This window comes from Miniopterus schreibersii, assembly GCF_964146895.1.
Source record: "Miniopterus schreibersii genome assembly, chromosome: 6".
In the NCBI taxonomy this organism is placed as follows: domain Eukaryota; kingdom Metazoa; phylum Chordata; class Mammalia; order Chiroptera; family Miniopteridae; genus Miniopterus; species Miniopterus schreibersii.
In genome coordinates, this window is record NC_138107.1 from 5,881,052 (window position 1) to 5,900,971 (window position 19,920).

Below are 19,920 nucleotides of genomic sequence, written 5' to 3' on the forward strand. Positions count from 1 at the left end.
CTGGTACTTGATGACTTTGTTAGTGTTTTGTTTGGGTTCTTTTTCTTTATTTTTAACTGGATCTATAATAAGTTTTTGGTTTTTGGTTGCCATAATATTCATATATAACAAGCTATGTTTATCGCAGTGCATTTTAAGTGGATTGTTGTTTCAGTTCAAATGCTTTCTAAAGCTACTACATTTTTTACTCACCCCCACATCTGTGTTTTTGACATCCTATTTGACTTCTTTTGCGTGTGTCCATTAATTTATTACTGTAGTTACACACGCTTTTACTACTCTTGTGTTTTAATCTTCCTACTAGCTTTATAATGGGTTGATCCACTATATTTACAAATGTTTGCTTTTATCAGTGAAAATTTTCTCTTTCCAATATTTTCTTAGTTTTAGTTTTGGTCTTTTCCATTAAAAGGAGTTCCTTTAACATTTCCTTTAAAGCTTGTTTAATGGTGATGAAATCTTTTAGCTTTTGCTTGTCTGGGAAACTCGTTATCTCACCTTTAATTCTGAATGCTAACTTTTCTGAGTAATCTTGGTTGTAGATATTCATCACTTTGACTATTTGGTGCCATTCCCTTCTGACCTGAAAAGTATCTAGTGAAAAAATCAGCTGATGGCCTTATGAAGGATCCCTTGTACATAACTAAATGCTTTTTCTCCTGCTGTCATTATGACTCTTTAACTTTTGGCATTTTAAATATGATGTGTCTTGGTGTGGGGCTCTTTGGGCTCATCTTGTTGGGAACTCTCTGTGCTTCCTGGATTTGGATGTCTGTTTTCTTCAGCAGCTTGGGGGAAGTGTTCAGCTGTTATTTCTTTGGTTAGGTTTTATATTCCTTTCTCTCTCTCCTCCTCCTTCTGGGACCCCTATGATTGAAATGTTGGTATACCTGATGTTGCCCCCGAGGTCCCTTAAACTATCTTCATTTAAAAAAAATTTTTGACCGGCCAGGCATGGCACAGCATTGGAGCATCGACCTAGGATCCAGGAGATCCTGGTTTGATTCCCAGTCGGGACACATGCCCGGGTTGCAGGCTTGATCCCCAGTGGGGGGCAAGCAGGAGGCAGCCAATCAATGACTTTCTCATCATTGATGTTTCTATCTTTCTGTCCGTCTGGATGAAATAAAAATATATATATTTGAACTAAATAAATAAAATAAATAAAATTATTTTGTTTTTGCTGTTCTGACTTTCACTGGCCTGTCTTTCAGGTTGCTGACTCATTTTTCTGCATCAAATGATCGCTGTTGATATCCTCTAGGGCATTTTTGTTTTCATGTATTGCATTTTTGAGTTCTGATTGGTTGCTCTAAGCATTTGTTGAAGTTCTGACTGAGTTCATCTATTTCTCTCCCTAGTTCATTGAGCATACTTATAACTCGTGTTTACCTTTAACTCTTTGTCTCGTAATTTGCTTCTCTCTTGTTTCTTTTAGTTCTTTTTTCTTTTTCTTGTTCCTTTATTTAGAGTACATTTCTCTGACTCCTCATTGTGGCCGTCTCTCTGTGTTTGTTTCTATGAATTAGGTGAAAGAGCAACGTCTCCCAGTGTTGAAGGAGTAGAGCTGTTTAGGAGCTTTTCCTTTGTAGACCGTGTGTTCCAAAGGTGTCTTTAGCAGGCCAGCTGGAGCTGGAGTGGGAGTGGGACACAGGGAAACCTGCAGGTAAGGGGCCCTGAGCTGGAGCTGGAGCGGGAGTGGGCTGTGGGGAGTCCTGGGGACGATCCACAGAGCTGGTGTGGGCCTGGGGCCTGACAACCAAGGATGGCTGGCTGAAGCACCTGAACTGTGTCCTGCCCATGAGATCAAGGGAGGGCAAGTGCCAATGAATGACTGGTGCCTCTGACACCAGAGCAGTTCCCCTCCCACTTGGCAGACACTCTAGGGTTAGCAAATGGATTGCCTTCCCATTTAGTCTCAGTACCTTTAGGCCACTGGTTTCTCACTTTACCCCAGAGTGGGTGAGTCTGCACATATGCCCTTCGGTGATCCCTCCAGCTACAGGTCAGTGCGCTGGGGGTGGGGTTCCCAGGCTGCCATGTGCCTGTCTCTCCTTCCTGCTCCTATGTGGCTTCTCTCCTGTTTGTGTTGGTCCCTTGGCCCTCATTTCTTCTTCAAGGGGAATTGCTCTGTCTGCAGGTGTAAAGTTCATGTGACACGGGAGGAGGTGAGGTCAGGGTTGTCCTACACTGTTGTCCTGGACTGGAAACCCTCGACTCATTTACATTTTCAGCTTGTTTCCCATCATGTATTTCTTGTCAGTTTGTTTCTATTGTCTTTTAAAACTTTTGATTCAAATTTTTATTACATAAAATATTTGAACGCTACTCGTTAAAACTATTAAATAAGATATATATTCAGAAAAGTGACGATTCCTTCAACCTGTTCCCTTATTTTGCTTCACAGACAACCATTCAAAAATATCCTTCCATTGTTTCTATTTACAAATGGAAGTAGATAGATGGTAGATAAATATAGATGGCAGGTAAACAAAAGGGAGATAAAATGAATGGATTAGGCTATATATTCCTGCCCTCCTCTTTCTTATTAAAAAGAATGTTGTGCACAACCTCTCCTGTTCCAGGCCCCAACACATTTTGGAGGTTACCTCACAGCATCTTCTCACCTTTCATCCATTGCGGAGTATTTTGCTGTTAGGTTGCACGTCAGTGGATTCACACACTCCCCCTTGTTTCCCAGCACTGTCCCTCATTTATGCTGAAACACGATCCACACAGGGTTTTCCTGTGACAGTGAGTTTGTCACACAACCTGGAGGGCCTCAGAAGTGCATCTTTTCCGCTAGAGTTGAGGCTTTGTCCTGAGGGCCTCTGAGGCCTATTTATGGGGAAGGGTGCATCTCAGGGCAAAGAGTCAACACAGTGCTGGTTTTTATCTGAGAGACAGAAAAGACTCACGTGTGGAAGCCCACCATGAGTCTAATAAAAGGGGACTTCAGGAGATACCGGGGCTTAGGTACCTTCTTTTAAAAAATCAGAGACAAAAAGACAAAAGAACATGATTCTAGAAACTGTGAAGGCATCACATCCTTACAGGTGAGCTGCATTTCTTAGACATGTCCCCTTTCTGTCCCCCATGGGGCAAGGAACCTGTGTCTGTCTTTGAGAAACAGACGTAGGAGAGCCCGGGCATGGTTGCTTGCAGGCTTTCTCCTGCCTCAGGAAGCCAGGCTGGTTACAGAATGGAAACCCCATGAAAACGCAGCAAGGGAACAGGGAGCCTTCCAGATCCCCACGTGACCAGCATTCAGGAAAAGAAATGAAAGTTACTGTTGTGTTGAGACGAGATCCCCTTTCTCTTTTCTCTCTACTTCCTGTCGTGAGGCGTGCGGAGCACATGGTCTTCACTCCATATTTAATGGAGGGAAATTTTATACAGAAACGTGGGAGAGGTGAGCTTAGGGGCCCAGCGCACAGCGAGGGCCGAGTACAAAGGGAGCGGGCGGGTGGAGATGAGGTTCCCCGTCCATCCTGGGGGCTCCAGGTCGGGGGGCTGAGGAAGCCAGCGGGGAGCACGTTTCCCGCAGGGTCTTGAAGCAGGACCAAAGGGCAGCCAGGAGGCACTAAAGAGCCGAGCAGGAAACCCTTTCATGCTGCGAAGAGGCCAGGACACAAGGCTCTTCCCCCTCAATTGTCACCATCGTCACCTCAGCTCAGGAGTCCTGCGGACAGAGGGCAGTGTTGTTTCCAGACCCTGCCAACCAGCGGCGCTGTCCCCTCCCGGGCCTCCTGTTTCAGCTCCGCAGGAAGAAGTTCTGCGTCACCCCCAAAGCTCATTCAGGGCCTGTTACTCAGTGGGGAGCAGGAGCTTCGGTGTAAACGGCCCGGCCAGAGGTCAGACCCAGTGTCTCCCAGGGTTTCTGTCTCCTGTCCGTCACCCCACCTCCTGCTCTGGGGAAAGCGAGTGTGTCTCTGAAAGGGGACTGAGGAGCATTACCTGCTGGCTGAAGTCCAGAGTGTCCTGGGAAAGAGAAGGAAGGTAAACACTTCAAGATAGGAAGGCAAATCTGTCCCCAAACACAAGGACCCCGCCCAGACCCCCTGAGATTTCTCGATTGCCACACCCGCCTCACATGACACCACAGGAGAGAGGAGAGCAGGAATGGAGAGCAGTGGCCCCGCGACCTCTGTCACACGTCCGGTGTAATCTTATGCACCGTCGGGTCTGCTCCTGCATCTCCCAGGATCTGGACCCAAAGCTCCGGGCGTGTTAACCCTTCTGCCACCTCCACCGGCCATAACTCCTTATGTTTCAACCATAAGTAACCATGGACTGTTTATTTCTCGATTTCCAGGAGTTTTGAGCTCGTCCAGAGAAAGGCTTTATACGGGCCATGGATACACAGAAGACTAACCTGAGCAAAGTCCTAATTTCCCCCCATGAAGTCTGCGGGGAACCCCAGTGGCTTCCTTACCTTTCTGATTCCTGAAGTAGACGAACAGCCCTGCCCCGAGGAAGAGCAGACCTAGCACGAAGCCCCCGACTCCACTCAGCATCTTGATCTGTGCAGATCCAGACTGTGCCCCTGGGAGAAGCAGCTAGTTTTAGTGGGTTTTATCCCAAAGCCAACTTCCCTGAGACTGGGACTGAGAGCTTTGAGCGGGGGAGAAGGAATCCAGAGGAACCAGCACAGTCAGCCCTTTCTGGAGAAGAGACTTGGGTCCCACTGGGTAGGTACGCGGTGCAGGCACTGGCCCCTGCAGCCTCCCAGCCCTGGCACGAGGCCACCGCTTCAGCATCTGATGGATGCGGAGCCTGGGGCTCAGTGAGGTTCAGGACTGGTGCAGGGTGACAGAGCTCACAGATGGCAGAGCGGACACTGGACTCTCCTGTGTCAGGAAGGTCCCTACGTTGTAGAGGACGAGCCTCTTCTCAGATCACAGTGGACAACTCAGAGCAACAGGCAGAAGTTCCAGCCCAGCTGACGCAGGGGACTGGTGCCCAGGGCCAAGGGGACCATGACCTGAGATATTGTGGGGAACGTCAAAGCAGGGATAGGAATGACGGCCTCCCAGGCTCTAGGTATCCACAGAAGTGATCACAGGCCCACCCCGGTGGCCTGTGCTGGAGAGACACAGCAAAGGATAGTGTGGTTGGGGAGGGGAGAGCCCTGTCCCCCGGGGATAAGCAGAGTCCCCTGTGGCGGGTGAGGCGGGCGAGTCAGAGCACATCTCACTCCATTCCGCGGTGAGAGGGCTCGTCCGGCTCGGGTGCTGCACTTGGCAGGTGTAGACCTCTCCGCTCTGGGGAACTGTTTCCAGCATCACCAGGATCTGGAAGGTCCAGTCTCCATTCCGGATCAGGCCTGTGGACACGACCCCCGCCTCCTGCTCCTGGCCGTCCCGCAGCCAGCGGACGTCAATGTGGCCTGGATAGAAACCGTTCACAGAGCAGACCAGGAGGTTGTGGTGCTGCAGGCGCCGGGTCTTGGCGGGATACACGGTCACGGTAGGCGCAGCTAGGACAGAAAGGGGGGAGGGGCAATGTGAGGAAGGCAGGGAAGGCTCCTTGGCTGGCTCCCTTTGGGCCTCCAGGCTCCAGTCCCAGGCTCCAGGCTCGGGCAGGCCTCCCTCAGAGCCGGCCCTGCGGCCCAGGAGGAGTTGCTGCCATGAGCCTTGAATCTAACCCTCCAGCGTGCGCCCAGTTGATTTGAGATGCAGAGGAAACTTGTGGGATTTTTTCATATCTCGAAACAGTTATTCACTGTTGAATTGGAGTGTTTAGAGATCTTTGCAAGGCATGTAGTTAGTGTATTGGTTAAAAGTGTGATTTCTGGAACGGGGGCTGTCTGGGTTCAAATCCAGGCTCTGCCTCTTACTGGGTGACCTGGGAGAATTTTACATTCTTCTCTGCTCAGCTTTCTCACCTGCAAACCAGATAATAATACTAACTTGCCTGTTAGGGATACATGAGGATCGGTGGACCTAAAACATGTAAAACCAGGGCTGGATCTTAGGCATTACTATGTGTTAGCTATTTACTATCCTCCTTCAGTTGGAGAGAAAATGTCATTCAAAGCAGTGTGGGTAAACTGGGGGACAGCTTGGGGAAGATGGGGACACAGGGCGTGAAATCGGGGATGCGGCTCTCGCACCTGAGACCAACGCAGAAGTGGTTCTACCTGGGAAGCGGGAAGGACACGGGGGATTCTCTAACTCGGGGAGCCGAGTCCCAGAGGAGCACGAGTCCTGCAGGAGAGGGAAGGACCAAGGAAAGTCACTCGTTAAAAGTACTTAGTTACACTCGTTGAGCAACCCCTGTCCTCAAAAATCTAGTGCTGGAATTGTTGTCGTTTCACAACCATCTCTCTTCAAGCTGACATTTGAGCTCAGGGCAGGGTCTGGGACTCAGTAATACGTGTGCTTCCTGCCTGAGACCAGGCTCAATACACAATTGTGGAGGAGAGGATGGGGGGGGGGAAGAGAGGGAGGGGGACTGAGGGGGAGCAGAGGGGGAGGGGGAGGAAGAGGAGAGGAGCACCCTGGGAAATCGTTGCTGCTAAACCACTACATCGTAGACTTACAACTGAGGGTAAATCATTGCTAACAACTTTGCCGCACATTCATTACATTAAAGATGTTTAAATTCTTAACACTGAAAGTAATAAACTGGAATCAGAACGTGAACCAGGAGCAGGAGAGAGTGCTGAACCCCGTCAGCAGGGTCCATGTAGCTGCACAGAGGAGCCATAAAGTCACTGAGGGAAACACCAGGACCCCAGAGAGGACCGACAACAGGCAAGTTAGAGCAGGAGCGACAATTAACCAGCAAGTGCGTGAAACTGTTGAAGAACCTTAGAAATCAAAGCAGCGGAAATTAAAAATAATTAGCGAATTTTCAACTGAGCATTTGGTAATATTGACAGAGATTCAGAATGTGAGGTAAATGGTCACAAGTGTAAGAAGATAACATGTAATTACTTACATGCTTTGCTTTGTAAAGGCAGGGACCTCAGTACGCTCAGTGACAAAATTGTAATTCAAAACTGTGGTTTCACAATCATTTCAGCTACGTAAAAATAGATACACTAAGGGAGGAGGAGGGAGGGAGTTTTTTTTTTGAAAAGCAAGAAACTTAGACCTAAGAGGAGCCTGGGGGGGATGAGAGGTGCCCCAGCCCCCCAGGCTGACCCTCTGCCCAAGCCCAGGCCCCTTCCAGGGGCTCGGGACAGGAAGGGGGCGGCCCACAGGCTGCGACTCCGCGTCCCCCCCACTCCCCACCTCTGCTCCCCGAACCTGCCCCCACTAGACACACAGACGGCACCCACACGTCCCTCCCACGGGGCAGAACCCCAGTGTCCCCGATAGCGGGCCTCACGGGTCCCCTCACAAGTGTGCTCGCTCGCAGCCCTACACACGCGCGCGCTCGGGGAACACTCGGGGAACACTCGGGGAACACTCGGGCACACGCTCGGGGAACACTCGGGGACACGCTCGGGGAACACTCGGGGACACGCGCCCCCCCCTCCTCACTTTGCCGCTGCACCAGGAATCCGAAAACCCGGTAGGTGACTCTGCAGAACCAGTCCACCGCGGCCTGAAGCCGCTCCAGGAGGTCCTCCTGCCGGTTCCAGCACTCGGCGTCCGGCCGCCCCAGCTCGTTGATCGGGACAAACTTCCCCAGGTCGCTGTCGAAGCGGGCGTACTCCTCCCGGTTGTAGATCAGTCTCTGCAGGAACCGCACCCGCTCCGTCCCGTTGGAGAAATGACACTCTCCCTTATGCTGCCCCAGGAAATGTGCTGTGGGGACAGAGCAGCAGTGACCCTGGTTAGACTCTGACGGCGACGCCGCCCCAGGCGGTGGGGACACGAGGACACGGGCACCCGACCGCCAGCGCCCAGGGGTCGCCTCTCGTCGGGGCTGGGGGGAGGCCGAGGGCGGGGAGGCCCTGGGACCCTAAGCCCCCGGGTCCACTGGGCTCCCCCGGCCCGTGTTGCGGAGATGAAACCGCAACCCGACAGGGCCCGTCCCCTTTCTGCGCGTCCAAGCCCAGCAGGCGCGGGACACCCGGCCCACCTGTGGCTAAAAGGGGATGGACAGATGGAAGCCAATTACCGCAGACAGGCGGACACTTCACTCAGACATGCTTGTGACTTAAAGGGACCAGCTGTTGAAAGTCCATACAGATGAGATGACCGCGAAGTCATGACATTGTCACAAACATTGCATAAGACAAAAAATAAAACTGAAGGTTTTAAACTTCAATAGACTAAATGGATTCAACAAGAGGTGGCTAATTTGTATAACTGTCTATAAATACATAAAGTAAACCATGAAGAACTGAACCGGGAGGCGAGCGTGCGTTCAGAGCGTGAGTCTGGACGTTGTAGAAACAGCCCGTGTACAGCAGTGTCCTCGGCCTCAACGCTGGTGACATTTGGGGCGGGTGGGTTGGCTGCTGTGTACTCGGGGCTGTGCACCGCATCCCTGGCCTCATCCCCCAACTGTCAGAACAAACCCCCAGTGTGACAACCGGACACGGCTTCAGTATTGCCAGATGTTCCAGCGGTGGGGCGGGGAAGGGGCCGTGAACCCTCCTTCTCAGGGTGAGCCCCGCGGCTGTGAAGCATCTGAAAAATCTGTGGTGAAAAAGACACTGTCGATGAAGCAGCAGCGGAGACCTCCCGCACGCATTCTGCCAACGTCGTACCTGCTGAAAGTCTTGGTCCTGTATGTTGATCTTAGGAATCCGGTCCCACGCAGGGTAATTTTCCAGCAAAATACATTTGCTCAGGACCAAGATGTACCTGTTTCTGACCCTTGCCAGTCAATCACCAGGCCGTTTAATTTACCCTCCACGCCGTCATCTTTCTTAACTTCTCCACTGGTGCACGTCTCATCCGCAGTAGAAAACTACGGCCGCTGCCATTTGAATCCTGCTCAGTGTCCCAACTTATCCATTTCTAGCTGCCCCCTGCTCCCAGCAACAGCAGCAGGCACCGGGTCACCAGCCCGGGCCGGGTGTGGACTCTCGTTTCTAGAGGCAGGTCCCCGCAGAAGGGGAGAAACTGAGGTGACACTCTCATATAGACAGTTTACAAAATGAGCAGGTCCCGACCTTCACTCGGAACTGACGGCAGAGAGGAGGGCACTCTGGCCAGACCAGGTCCACTCGGACCCTCTAGGACCTTCTGGGCACATGAGAAGGTTGGAAACAAACGTGTGGAGTTGCTGTTCCCTGCAGCCTGCACGGTCAGCGCCATCTGTCCATGCTCATGTGCCCAAGGTAAAGGTCCCCAATTTAGCAAATAAAAACGCATGATTCAGTTACATTTGGATTTTAGATAAATCATTGTTGTTTCTCTGAAATTCAGATTTAATCGGGCCTCTGTATTTCCTTCAGCAACCCTAGCCCACCTGCTGACAAACTCTGGGACAGAGGAGACTATTTAAACTTCATGTTCTTCCTCCTGTGCCCAGGATGGTCTGTCCCTAGTGTGAGCCCCTAAGCAACTTTTCAAATTATAAATGCAAAATACATGTAAATTTCTCCTATATGTTGGAACGAGCAGCCCTACCATCTGCCCGCCCCAACCCGAAGACCCACACTGGCCCACGTGAACATCAGGAATTCCAGCAGGAATCCAGACCCAGCCAAGCCCCTGTTCACTAGTGGTGTTTGAAGCCCGAGCTCTAGAACTAGAAAATCTAACTTTGAACATTAGCTCTTCACTGGAGTCAGATATTAACACCCATGGGCCTTTCTCCTTTATGTCTAAAACAGATTTAATGACACTGGATTCCTCATAAGATATTAAGTGTGGAATTAAATGGTGATTCTTCCTAGTGCTGATCATATAAGTAATACATGCATTGCTATTTTAATTCTTATAACCCCTATGAATGCAAGCTCACAGATCTTGCTATTCCTTAACTTCCTAAAGCAAATAATATCTTCATTAGCATTTCGCAATTGTCTTTAGTTAATTTTATCAGTAAATATCATTTTTAACAAAAGCACAGAAACACTGGTTTGTGTGTAATAACGGGACAGACAGGAACCTAGTGTGAAAGGACTGTGCTGACGCAGGAGAGAGGGACGTTCTAGACGCTGAGACCCAGACCATGTCACCTGGGTTCTACAATTCACTATGTGACGGGGTCAGTTACTTAAACTCTCTGAATTAGATCCCATAGATGATCACAGTTTTAATTGCTGCAGATAAGATAGGGTAGTTATGAGAGTTACATACTCAGCTTTAGGCCTGGGTCATAGTCACTGCAAAATGCTGCGGCCTCCATGCTGGTGGGGCCAGACCTGTCCTGTTGGTGACGCCCTCCCCCTCTCCCAGGGTGACAGCTGGCCTCTTCTTGGTCACTAATAAATACTGGCTGTATAATTAATGGCCCTTGCATAACCGGTCACCTCTGCATTCAAGGTCACCCCAGTGGCTCCTTGCTGGTCACTGAACATCTCTGCTTCTCAAGCCCGCCCAGCTTCTTTTCAGACTCTTTTATTCTCATGCTTTGGGCCCAGCGGGCTCCTCGATCCCAGAGCACAGTCTCTCCCTGAGGCCACTGCTACGTCACCTGTAATCATCCTTCACGTCTTCAGCTCCCAGTCTCTCCTCAAACGGTCCAGTCCGGGTTCCATCCCGTGCACTCCACCCACTGCTAACGTCCACTAAGCCCAGTGCTCGCTTCTCTGCCTGTTCTCACCACGCCCAGCCTCCCCCTCCTTCTGGAAAAATCTGCCTCCCTTCACTGCCCTGCATCACCTTCCCCAGGTTCTCCTCACCACCCTGGCACCCTTCCCAGTCCCCTTTGCTGACTCATTGGCCCTTGGTCCTCTGGGCTCGGCGCCTGTTGTGTCTTGTCTGCTACACACTCTCACTGTGTGGCCCCCTCCACCTCCCTGGAATATAACACAGCACATGTGTCACTGACACCAACACAGACACCTCCAGTCCTGGCTGGCCCTGAACTCCAGGCTCCCGTATTCAACCGACCTCTTGACAGCTCCACATAAATGTCAGAAAATCATTTCCAACTTAAACAAAATATGTATTCCTAACCACCCACTTGAACAATTCTCTCCCACAGTCTTCCCTCTCTCAATAAATGGCTCCTCCAAGTTTCCTGATTGTTCAGACAAAATCCTTAGGGATGAGCTTGACTGTGTTCCCCGACCCATCAGATCCCTCAACACGGCATCGAGCGATCCGCCCAGATCTGCTCTTTAGCTTCACCACCGCCTTGGCCGCAGCGCACTAACGGGCCCGGGCACGTCTGCCCAGGAGACTCCTCCGCACTCACTTGTGAACCCCCAACCCAATCTCCACATGGTGGCTAGAATTCTTACTTTTTAAGCAAATATAAATGGACTCTCCTCTCCTTGTAACCCTCCAGTAGTTCTCAGCTCTCTTCAGATAAAATTCAGATTTCTCACCATGGCCACCAGGGCCCGGTATGATTTGTCTCCCGTCTTCCCAACCTCCTCCTGTGTCAGTGTTGCTCCCCAGCTTGCTCGCTGTGCCTCAGCCGCTCTGGCCTTCCTCCTGTCGCTTAGACACGGCAAACACGGTCCCCCACTTCGGCCTTTCCCTGTTCCCCCCCTGGAACACTTGTCACTCAGATCTTCACATGGTGGCCTCTCTCATCACTCAGGTCTCAAATGCCTCTGAACGTCACTTTCTCAGGGACAGCTCCCTAACCCCGTGGACTGACGTCAGGCGAATCCAAGCCTCTCTGCCCTGTAACCCTGCTGTGTGGTTTTCAGAGCAGTTATTGCTCTCTGACAGTTTTTTCTTTCTTAAATATTACTGGGTTATTGTCTTTCTCCCGAGGTTAGCTAAGCTCCATGGTAAAAGGGGACTTTCTGTCATATTCAGGTAGGATTCTCTGAGCCTAGAACAGAGCCCAGTATATCACTGTTGCTCAGATAAATATCTGTGGTCCAATGAATGAACCCAGGTTCTGGGACTTGACCACTGTGGGGACCCTGTTAAGGAGCAGGGGCTCAAGCTCCTGTAGCCTTCTATTCAGATGACACATTCTGTCCCCTCTGCTTCCTGTGAGAAATTCAGACTCTTTCTCTCTCCTCCTACTATTTGGAAGAAACATCCCAGGTAAGGAAAAGGTGGTTTTCAGAAAGAAGGAAAATATCTGGCATTTTATCCTGACTATGGACCTGTTCCAGTGCTGAGGCCTGTGTGAGCTTTGGGGTCTCAGGAATGGTGAGGACACAGCTGGGGAAGGAATAGGGAGACCTGGGAGCAGAGGTCGCCAAACTTGTCCAATGAAGGGAAACCGAGGGCAGGTTGAATGGACCTGGGACATTGGGGCCAAGACTCCCGGAGGCCCATGAGTTCCCTTGACTTGATTATGACTTTCAGCCCCGTGGGACGGAAGCAACCTTCACACTCTAGACTCCTGCTCGAGGCGTATAACCTGAACCTATGAAATTGCTAGTATTTGTCTTTTTAACTTAAAAACACAAAATTTCATACAATTTATCTCTACTAGTTGAATCCCTACTTGTGGGCTCAGGTCAAAGAGGAGGAGATGTACGAGGAACCGTTAGAATGAAAGAGATCCACGGCGAACACTAATCTGGCCAGGTGTTCGGAAGATGCCTTCAGTTCCTTAAGGCAGCAAAGAACCCCACAGATGTTCCTGATCTGCAGGGTCATTCCGAGTACTAAGAACCTCTGCTTCAGCTCCAGGGGGCTTTCCACAGGGGGAAGAGAGAGCACTAGCCCACTTCTCTTGGAGAACCTTCATTACAGGGACACAGGCCTTCCCAACATTGGGGTTCAGGGGGAAGGAAAGGAGATAGTGGGGGAGGCCCCTTCATACATTCTCACATAGGGAGAGGCACCAACCTCACAGATTCTGTTGAGGACACAACACAGGATCTTCAAAAAGAGACCCTTGGAATTCCTTTTGATTCCCCATAAAATTTCAGAAAAACTTTCCTTTTCTTGGGATAACTCAATAAAATAAAGGGAACCACTGGATGGGAAGCAGTCTGAAATCATTATTTCTAAATCCTCGCAAGGCCCTGAGAGAGTGGGACACAGGGCTGGAGAGGGTTTACTGGAGGAGAGCTGAGAGGAAAAGGCCTATACCCAGGGAGCCCCTTCACAGCCCTCTTAGTGGCGACCACCCAGGCTCCTTTTCCTGTGGAAAGAGTTGGGGGTCCATGTGATAAAGGTAGGTGGCCACTGAAGAAAATGTCACAGTTTTCTAATGGACATGCCCTGGATACAGTGACAAAGACAATTTTTTTTCTTCCCCACCCGGCAACGGCTCACCCCCCAAGGAGCACTTACGTGGTGTGTCCCTGGCCCAAGTCAGGAAAGGGCTCAGTGCCTTCAGTGTCACCGTCAGAGCTGCCATCCAGGAGCCTCCGGGAAACCACAGACATACCATGCTGGAGGACAGAGGACGGTGCAGGGAGCAGGCAAGTCTCACTGAGTCAGGACCAGGATTCCCCTTTACCCCATCCCCAAAAATAGCAGCTAAGGAACTGGTTTCTTTGCTCCTGGGTAATCTCAGTGTTGAGAACCAATCAGCCTTGTATTCGCAGAGCATCATCAGTTGCTGGTCTGAGACTCGCTATGAAGTTCCTCTTCTGAAAGGTAAAATTTCCTGCATTAAAAATTTAGATTCTGCGCACACCTGGAGGAGCAGCTTCCCCAGTAACTGATGCCGGGACAGGCTCACAGCTGTTGGTTGGAGAGCGCAGCCAGTCCCTCTTTACAGGGAGGAAGGTCTCTGCCTGAAGGAGATTGAAAGTTGCTTAATAATTTAAGCTGAGTGAAAGGCTTTTCAGGTTTGTCTCCTGGTGCTGTCACCGAGCTTAGCGGCACCTGCAGGATGCCCTTGGAGAAAGGGGCCGAGAGGAGGCGCTGTGTGGGGAATGGAGGGAAAGCCCCTTTGGATGGCACTTAACCTCACAATGCAGGAAGCCGACGGCCCACAGCAAGGTGTGCGGGGGCTGAGAGGCTGAGAGAGGCTCAAAGTCAGCCTGTGACACAGCTCTGCTCTAGAACACTAAGAGTTCACGTGAAAAAATCCACCTCTTTACACCCGGTCCCCATTATGCTTCTCTCATTTTCCTGGGGACATGTCCTCGCATTTAGTCAAATTCTCCGACTTTATTCTAAGAAAAGGTATAGGAAGACTTTGATGATGAGATTATTAGAGCGCTCAGGCAATGGGACACTAGGAAACACTGGGAGGGACCTCCTCTGATGTTAGCACATAGCTTAGAACATCTGACTCTGCTTTATGTAACCAGCGCACGGAGCTGTGACCTGGCGCCCAGCCCGGGCCTGCTGGGCCTCAGGCAGCTCTCCGCCCGGATCCCTCACCGCTGCGCGGCCCCGCCGTTCCCACGCGCAGCCCTTCCCGCGCCCGCGCACCTCTAGGGCCGGGACACGCGCCAGCGGCAGCGAAATGACTACAGTCTCGTGGGTGAAATGGGAATAGAGGATGGAAACGCACAACATCCAGCTGAGAAAGAAAGAAGTCAGGAGGGTGCAGCAGACAGCCAGGGAACAGCTCTCACAGGCTCTCAGCACAGGGGAAATTGCAGCCGTGCAGAGTAGATGTTAACCAGACTCGCGTGCCGATCATTCCCGATACGTACACATCTCAAATCGTCATGCTGTACACGGGAAACCAATAGAAGGCCACACGTCAGTTACCCCTCAATGCAAAAAGTGAGTCAAGTGTATGGAGGAATTTTTGAGCATTTTACTCTTGCGCCCAGGATTGTGCAAGGGCTTTCTTTGCATCATATGTTTATTTAATTCTCACGTCGTCCTGGCGAGATAAGTACCCTTTTCACCCCTGCAGCTGGAGAGAATAAATGGTGGAGGTTAAACGACCTTTGCAAGGACACGAGGCCAGTAAAGGGTGCCCTCCGAATCGAGCCAAGCGGTCGTGGGTCAGTCATTGCATCAGGCGCCTCGCGCTCAGCTGCTGGAGAGCAGTGTCCTGGCAGAAGCGTTGGCACCGCGGCGACCACAGGGCCGCACGGCCCTCAGACAACGCCTGCCACCGAGCGACGGTGACCTCTGCGAGCTGAGGCAGCTCCAGCGCAGCTCCAGCTCCTTGCAAAGGTTCCCACGTCATCATTTTCACCCTTCTCAGGAACCGACAAAGTTTGTGTTTATCTTATGCAATGACACCCAGAGCTCCCACACAAGCCTCCTCCTTCTTACAGGTAACAGTGGCCCCAAATTCCTCACCCAATCTACTTCACATTCAGCATTTCAGGCTCTTCAGCTTCGGAAGTGCAAATCTGAGCATCTAAAAATAGAACAGAAATTTGATCTCACTTACTTTGGAAGAATAGATTGCTATTAATGTGGCAAATTCGAAGCTTCTCGGAAAGGCTGGGAGGAAATCCCTCGTCCCTGGATTCGTGAAGAAACTATGTCCCTAGACCCCAGTGATAGTTTAGTACTACAGGCAGTTGTCCAATTGCAACCAGGACAATATCACTTTTCCTTTGACTGAAAATTCACTAATTGTGATGTGCGACAATCTGGGAAAGCAAAGCTAAGGGCTGCGTTAGATTAGGGTAAGAGTGTGACAGACAGAAGCGATTCTATATGAAGAACTCGCTGAAATATAGTCAGGGAGAGCACTATCAAAGCTTGTTTATGTGAATTTGACAAGTAACTTACACACCATACCCATTTATTTTTAAAAAGAGGTGACCAACAGCTATGACTTAAATACTATATGTTGAACATAGTTATGTGTGACTAAAAGTGCTGCTTTTAATATTCTCTATCTCACACTTTTCTTCAGAGCGAATTCAATGGAAGAAGAGTTCAGCTAAAGCGATGCGGCAACTGTCCCCGCACTGTCAGTCCTGCAGGTGGGCCCCAGGTGACCCTGTCCCCTGAATGCAGGAGGAGACGCAGCCCTGCCCAGCTCTGTTGTGGGGGGAGCTGCCAACTTAGGGCTCAGGCCCAAGGAAAGACGCTTAATTTGGTTTTTGGAAGAAAATGGTCCTCAGTTCAGAAGTTTCACAGTCTCTGATATTTGTGCTTCGGACCATAGTTTTGTGTTTAAGAAAACAAATCACAACGTGTTGGGAAGAAATGTGTAAAACCAGAGCTCAGGTTTTGGTGGAACACCAGGCAGGTTGCAGTCTGCAGCGTCACTCTGCTTCTTGAGTCCTACCCGTTGTCACTCAAAGGACTCACCTTAGGGAGCCTGAGAGGTTGCAACACATCTGGGGAAATGGGCGTTTGCTTATCACAAGCCACAGTCAGCATGGAGTGTCTGTCTCTATTCCAAGTTGCTTCAGAGTATTGTCCACGGTTTCCAGAAAGCTGCCCCCACTAATTTGGAACTTAAAGTGAGGAGCAGGTGACTGGTCCCTATAGTTAAGGGGGAAATGGATAGACTGTGCCTTTGACAGGCCGCATTAGTGCTCAGCACGGTTGACAGGACCCGTCCGTGGAGAGGTCCGCGATGTGCCCCCGCAGGAACTCAGATGGGCCTGTCTTTACACTAAGCCAGGCGACAGGGCTCCTTCGACTTCTGAAGTTCATTCTCTGACTTCATTTTTCTGTGTTTTGTCACACTTTAGCACAGCATGTTTCTTAGAAGGACAATGTTTGTGCTGAGTGGTCACTGAGAGAGCTCCCCGGGCCTGCCCAGTAACATTGCCAGCAGACAGCATTTCAGTTTTCCTTCCCTTTGAGCCAGACCTTGCGTGAATTGTGCTGAGGCAAAGAATCCAAGCTTTTCCAAATCCCAGCCAGATTATTTTTTAAAATCCCACTTTGTGTTCCACTAGCCACTGCCCAATGATTCCAGGTCTGTGCTTGGAATGTTGCTTCTCTTACTCCGAATAAATAATACGATCTTTACCAGTTGTTTTCTAATAGTCCATCCTTGTAGAGAAGTAAGTTTCTGCTCAGAAAACAACTTCCGAGCGGTCCCTCTCCCCAGGAGGAGAGTGAGTCCCTCCCTTGGCTTGGCCTCTCTTCATCCATGTGCCCGTGGAGGCCCCTCCCAACCCTGGGCAGTGACCAGGAGACCGCTCACTAATGACCGCAGGGATCCCTAGCCTGCCCCCTTAGGTTACCCAGGCAAGGCGAAGGAGCAAAGCTGGGTGCTGTGACAGGTCCACCTAGAGATGCCGAAGACGATCTGGGCCAAGGTACCCTGTCGGTCTCTAGAGCCCCGAATTTGGACTTTAAAGAAAAAGCTTTCGGGGGGATCTGGTAAGTAGTTAAAACACGAGCAAAGAGGATAGTTAACAAGGAATTATCTAAACCATGGCTGCATCTAACCAGGGGAAATGCTTTCTAATAACCTTAGCAGAAGATTACATGAGGCCTCTTAGAACTTTTAAGCTTTTCCGAAGTGAGCAATCCCGTTGCCTTTTCAATTTCTAAGCTTTGAAAAACACAAAGTATGATAAGAACCAGGCCCATAGGCGATCGGTCCTCTCACTAGGCAAATGCATTGCAGTTTGTTTGTTTTCCTTCCACAACAGAAGTTGAAGACTAAATTCTTTAACAAAAAATTATTTTTTGCTTGATTTTTTTTTCGAGAGAGAAAGAGAAAGGGAGAGAGAAACATCAATCAGCCACGTCCTGCACACCCCCTACCCGAGATCAAACCCACAACCTGGGCATGGGCCCTGACTAGGAATGGAACTGGCAGTGTTGTGGTGCACAGGGTGACACCCAACCAACACACACTGGTCAGGCGGAGCACTAAATTCTTTTAACTGTCAACATTTCCTTTAGCTATTGCTGATCTCATTACACTGTCATTCATCTTGACCGTGGTCCCTTTGCCTATAGTTTCATAGTCGTGACTTAAGACCATGTCCTCCCATGTGGACAATTCACTGAGTGTTTATCTAGATAGGTGGCTAAGGATGCCTCTAGCTGCTCTCTCAGGTAGTTAAAGAGAGCCACTACCATGATGAAGATCTAAAGTGTCAAGTGAGGCGTAACATTCTAGATGGGTTTGAGCATGTTCAAGTTGGTCATGAAATAATGAGAGAAATTTGGGGCACACGGGAACCTTTGGCATGCCTCTGGCAGATATCCATTATAATATCATCTGTGAAGTCTAAATAGAAACTTCTTGGGACAATAAAGTGACATACTCAGACTCTCCATAGTTTTCCTAACCAAGAAGATTTGGAAATTGCAACTAGAATTTCAGATTCAATTTTAATTGCAATGTCACTGTCATTCAGCTGACAATGAAATCAGGAAACTGTACAATTCAGGCCGACCTGCTCGTCCTCTCCATGTTGGCCTCCAGATTGGAGTTTACACCCGGGTGGAAGCTCAGAAGTCTTCCAGAACGCAGTCTGATATAGTCTCCAAAGGGTTCAGAGAAAAAGTCTTTAAAACGCCAAACCTCCCATTATCTTAACGAACCTCTGACCTCTGTGTAGAGATGCATTTGAGGCAGGAGAGTAAGAAGCTTGGCAAATCCTTGGCAAGCAGAATGGGGAAACTGAGACAGACGGCTGAGCAATTACAGCCAGATGAAGGCCACCTCCTACAGATAAGATCAGAGCCTTAGTTGTTTTTTAGCTCCGGCCCAGAAAAGGAGCAAAACCAGGTGGGTGACACCAGGACCAGCTGCCAGGACTAATGACTCCTGCCCTGACAGTCACCAATCAGTGGAGACCAAGACCCTGAAAGAACACACCTGGAAAACTGATGAATATTCTGCTGAAACCCACCCTGAGACCGCCCCTAAGATTCCTACTTGCAAGAGAGAGAAAAGCCTCAAGGCCAAGGGCCCAGGGGCACTCCCTCTCCTGGAAGCAGGTCTGAGCCCTCCCCTTCCCCTCTTCTTCCCCCACAGGCACACATCTCCGAAACTCTGAGGGACCTCAGGAGACTTGCAACCAGGGCAGCAGGGGACGGCGGCAGCTTGTCCCAGGCAAAGCCCTGAGCCTGTCTCCAAGGCCCCCTTGTCTCCGACTTCCCAGGGAGTAAGCGGCCCCGCCAAGGCTCCCCTGTTGCTCCTTCTGCCCTCAGTCCTTCCTGGTCCCACTGCCGCCAGCTTTAATAAACATATTCTCAAAATCACCTAGACACATGCTGTGAAATCTTTCCTGCACTAAGTCAAGGACCCACACACCGGACCCACTCAGGGCCACGTTCCCTGTCGGGTAACACATTGGGTCCAACTGGAAAGCAGGTGGCTGTCATCGCCTCCATAAGGTGCCTTAGAGTGGTCTCTGCAAGGGTTCAATAGAGAGCACTTATTAGCCCGCCATAGATCTTGATCAGATGAAAAATATCCTTGCTAAATATGTTGTTACCCCTAACTGTGCGCAAATATCATCTCCGAACTCAGCAAAAGATGATCTCCGAGACTGTCAGTAGGGCGGTGACGAAGGGCTCTTGGGGTGAGAAGGCTGATGGAAAAGGGAACCTTTCCTAGAAGCGCCTCCAGAAGCAGCCCTGGATCCCAGTGCCCTTGGAAAGTCGGAAGTTAAGCTTTGTCTGTTAGTATCTTTTTCATTCATTTTCCCATCTCAGATATGGAACCTGGGACATCAATAATTTCATAATGTCATCCTGGCCAGTGTGGCTCAGTAGGTGGAGCAGCATCCCACGCACCGAGAGGTAGCTGGTCTGATTCCCGGTCAGGGCACCTGCCCGGGTTGTGGGCCAGTGGACGAGACAGCCGATTGATGTTTCTCTCTCTCTCTCTCTCGCCCTCCTTTCCCTCTAAAGAAGAGTATGAAAACATATTTAAAAAAATTTTCATAATGTTTATGCTATAAATCTGCCCAAACTAACAGGGTGACAATGCCCTGACCTGCACAGCAGCACCCATGGCAAACATGAAATGGAACAGCCATTATCCCGAAGGGCAGCTGTGTGCCATTAACCCCTGCAGCACCCGCTCCACACAGGAGGCAGGAGCCATCCCCGAGGC

The 19,920-nt window shown here is 50.3% G+C and overlaps 1 protein-coding gene across 1 annotated transcript; it reads right to left on the bottom strand.

Annotated features, from left to right (window-relative positions):
• Nucleotides 1-3,209: 3,209 nt before the first annotated feature.
• LOC308558348 (DLA class II histocompatibility antigen, DR-1 beta chain-like) lies at nt 3,210-13,464 on the bottom strand. Its single transcript, XM_081139946.1, has 6 exons — nt 13,296-13,464; nt 7,494-7,760; nt 5,198-5,479; nt 4,436-4,546; nt 3,958-3,981; nt 3,210-3,682 (listed from the first exon to the last, which is right to left on the bottom strand). The coding sequence occupies exons 1-6, from the start codon at nt 13,393-13,395 to the stop codon at nt 3,669-3,671; spliced, it is 798 nt and encodes a 265-aa protein (XP_080996072.1). The 5' UTR covers nt 13,396-13,464; the 3' UTR covers nt 3,210-3,668.
• Nucleotides 13,465-19,920: the final 6,456 nt, after the last annotated feature.

Coding starts and splice junctions, on each gene's coding strand:
- LOC308558348 (XM_081139946.1), bottom strand. CDS start 13,395: ATGGTATGTCTGTGGTTTCCCGGAGGCTCCTGGATGGCAGCTCTGACG. Junction 4,547..5,197: donor CCCTCTCACCGCGGAATGGA/GTGAGATGTGCT, acceptor TGCTTCTCCCAG/GGGCACAGTCTGGATCTGCA. Junction 3,982..4,435: donor CTACTTCAGGAATCAGAAAG/GTAAGGAAGCCA, acceptor TCTCTTTCCCAG/GACACTCTGGACTTCAGCCA.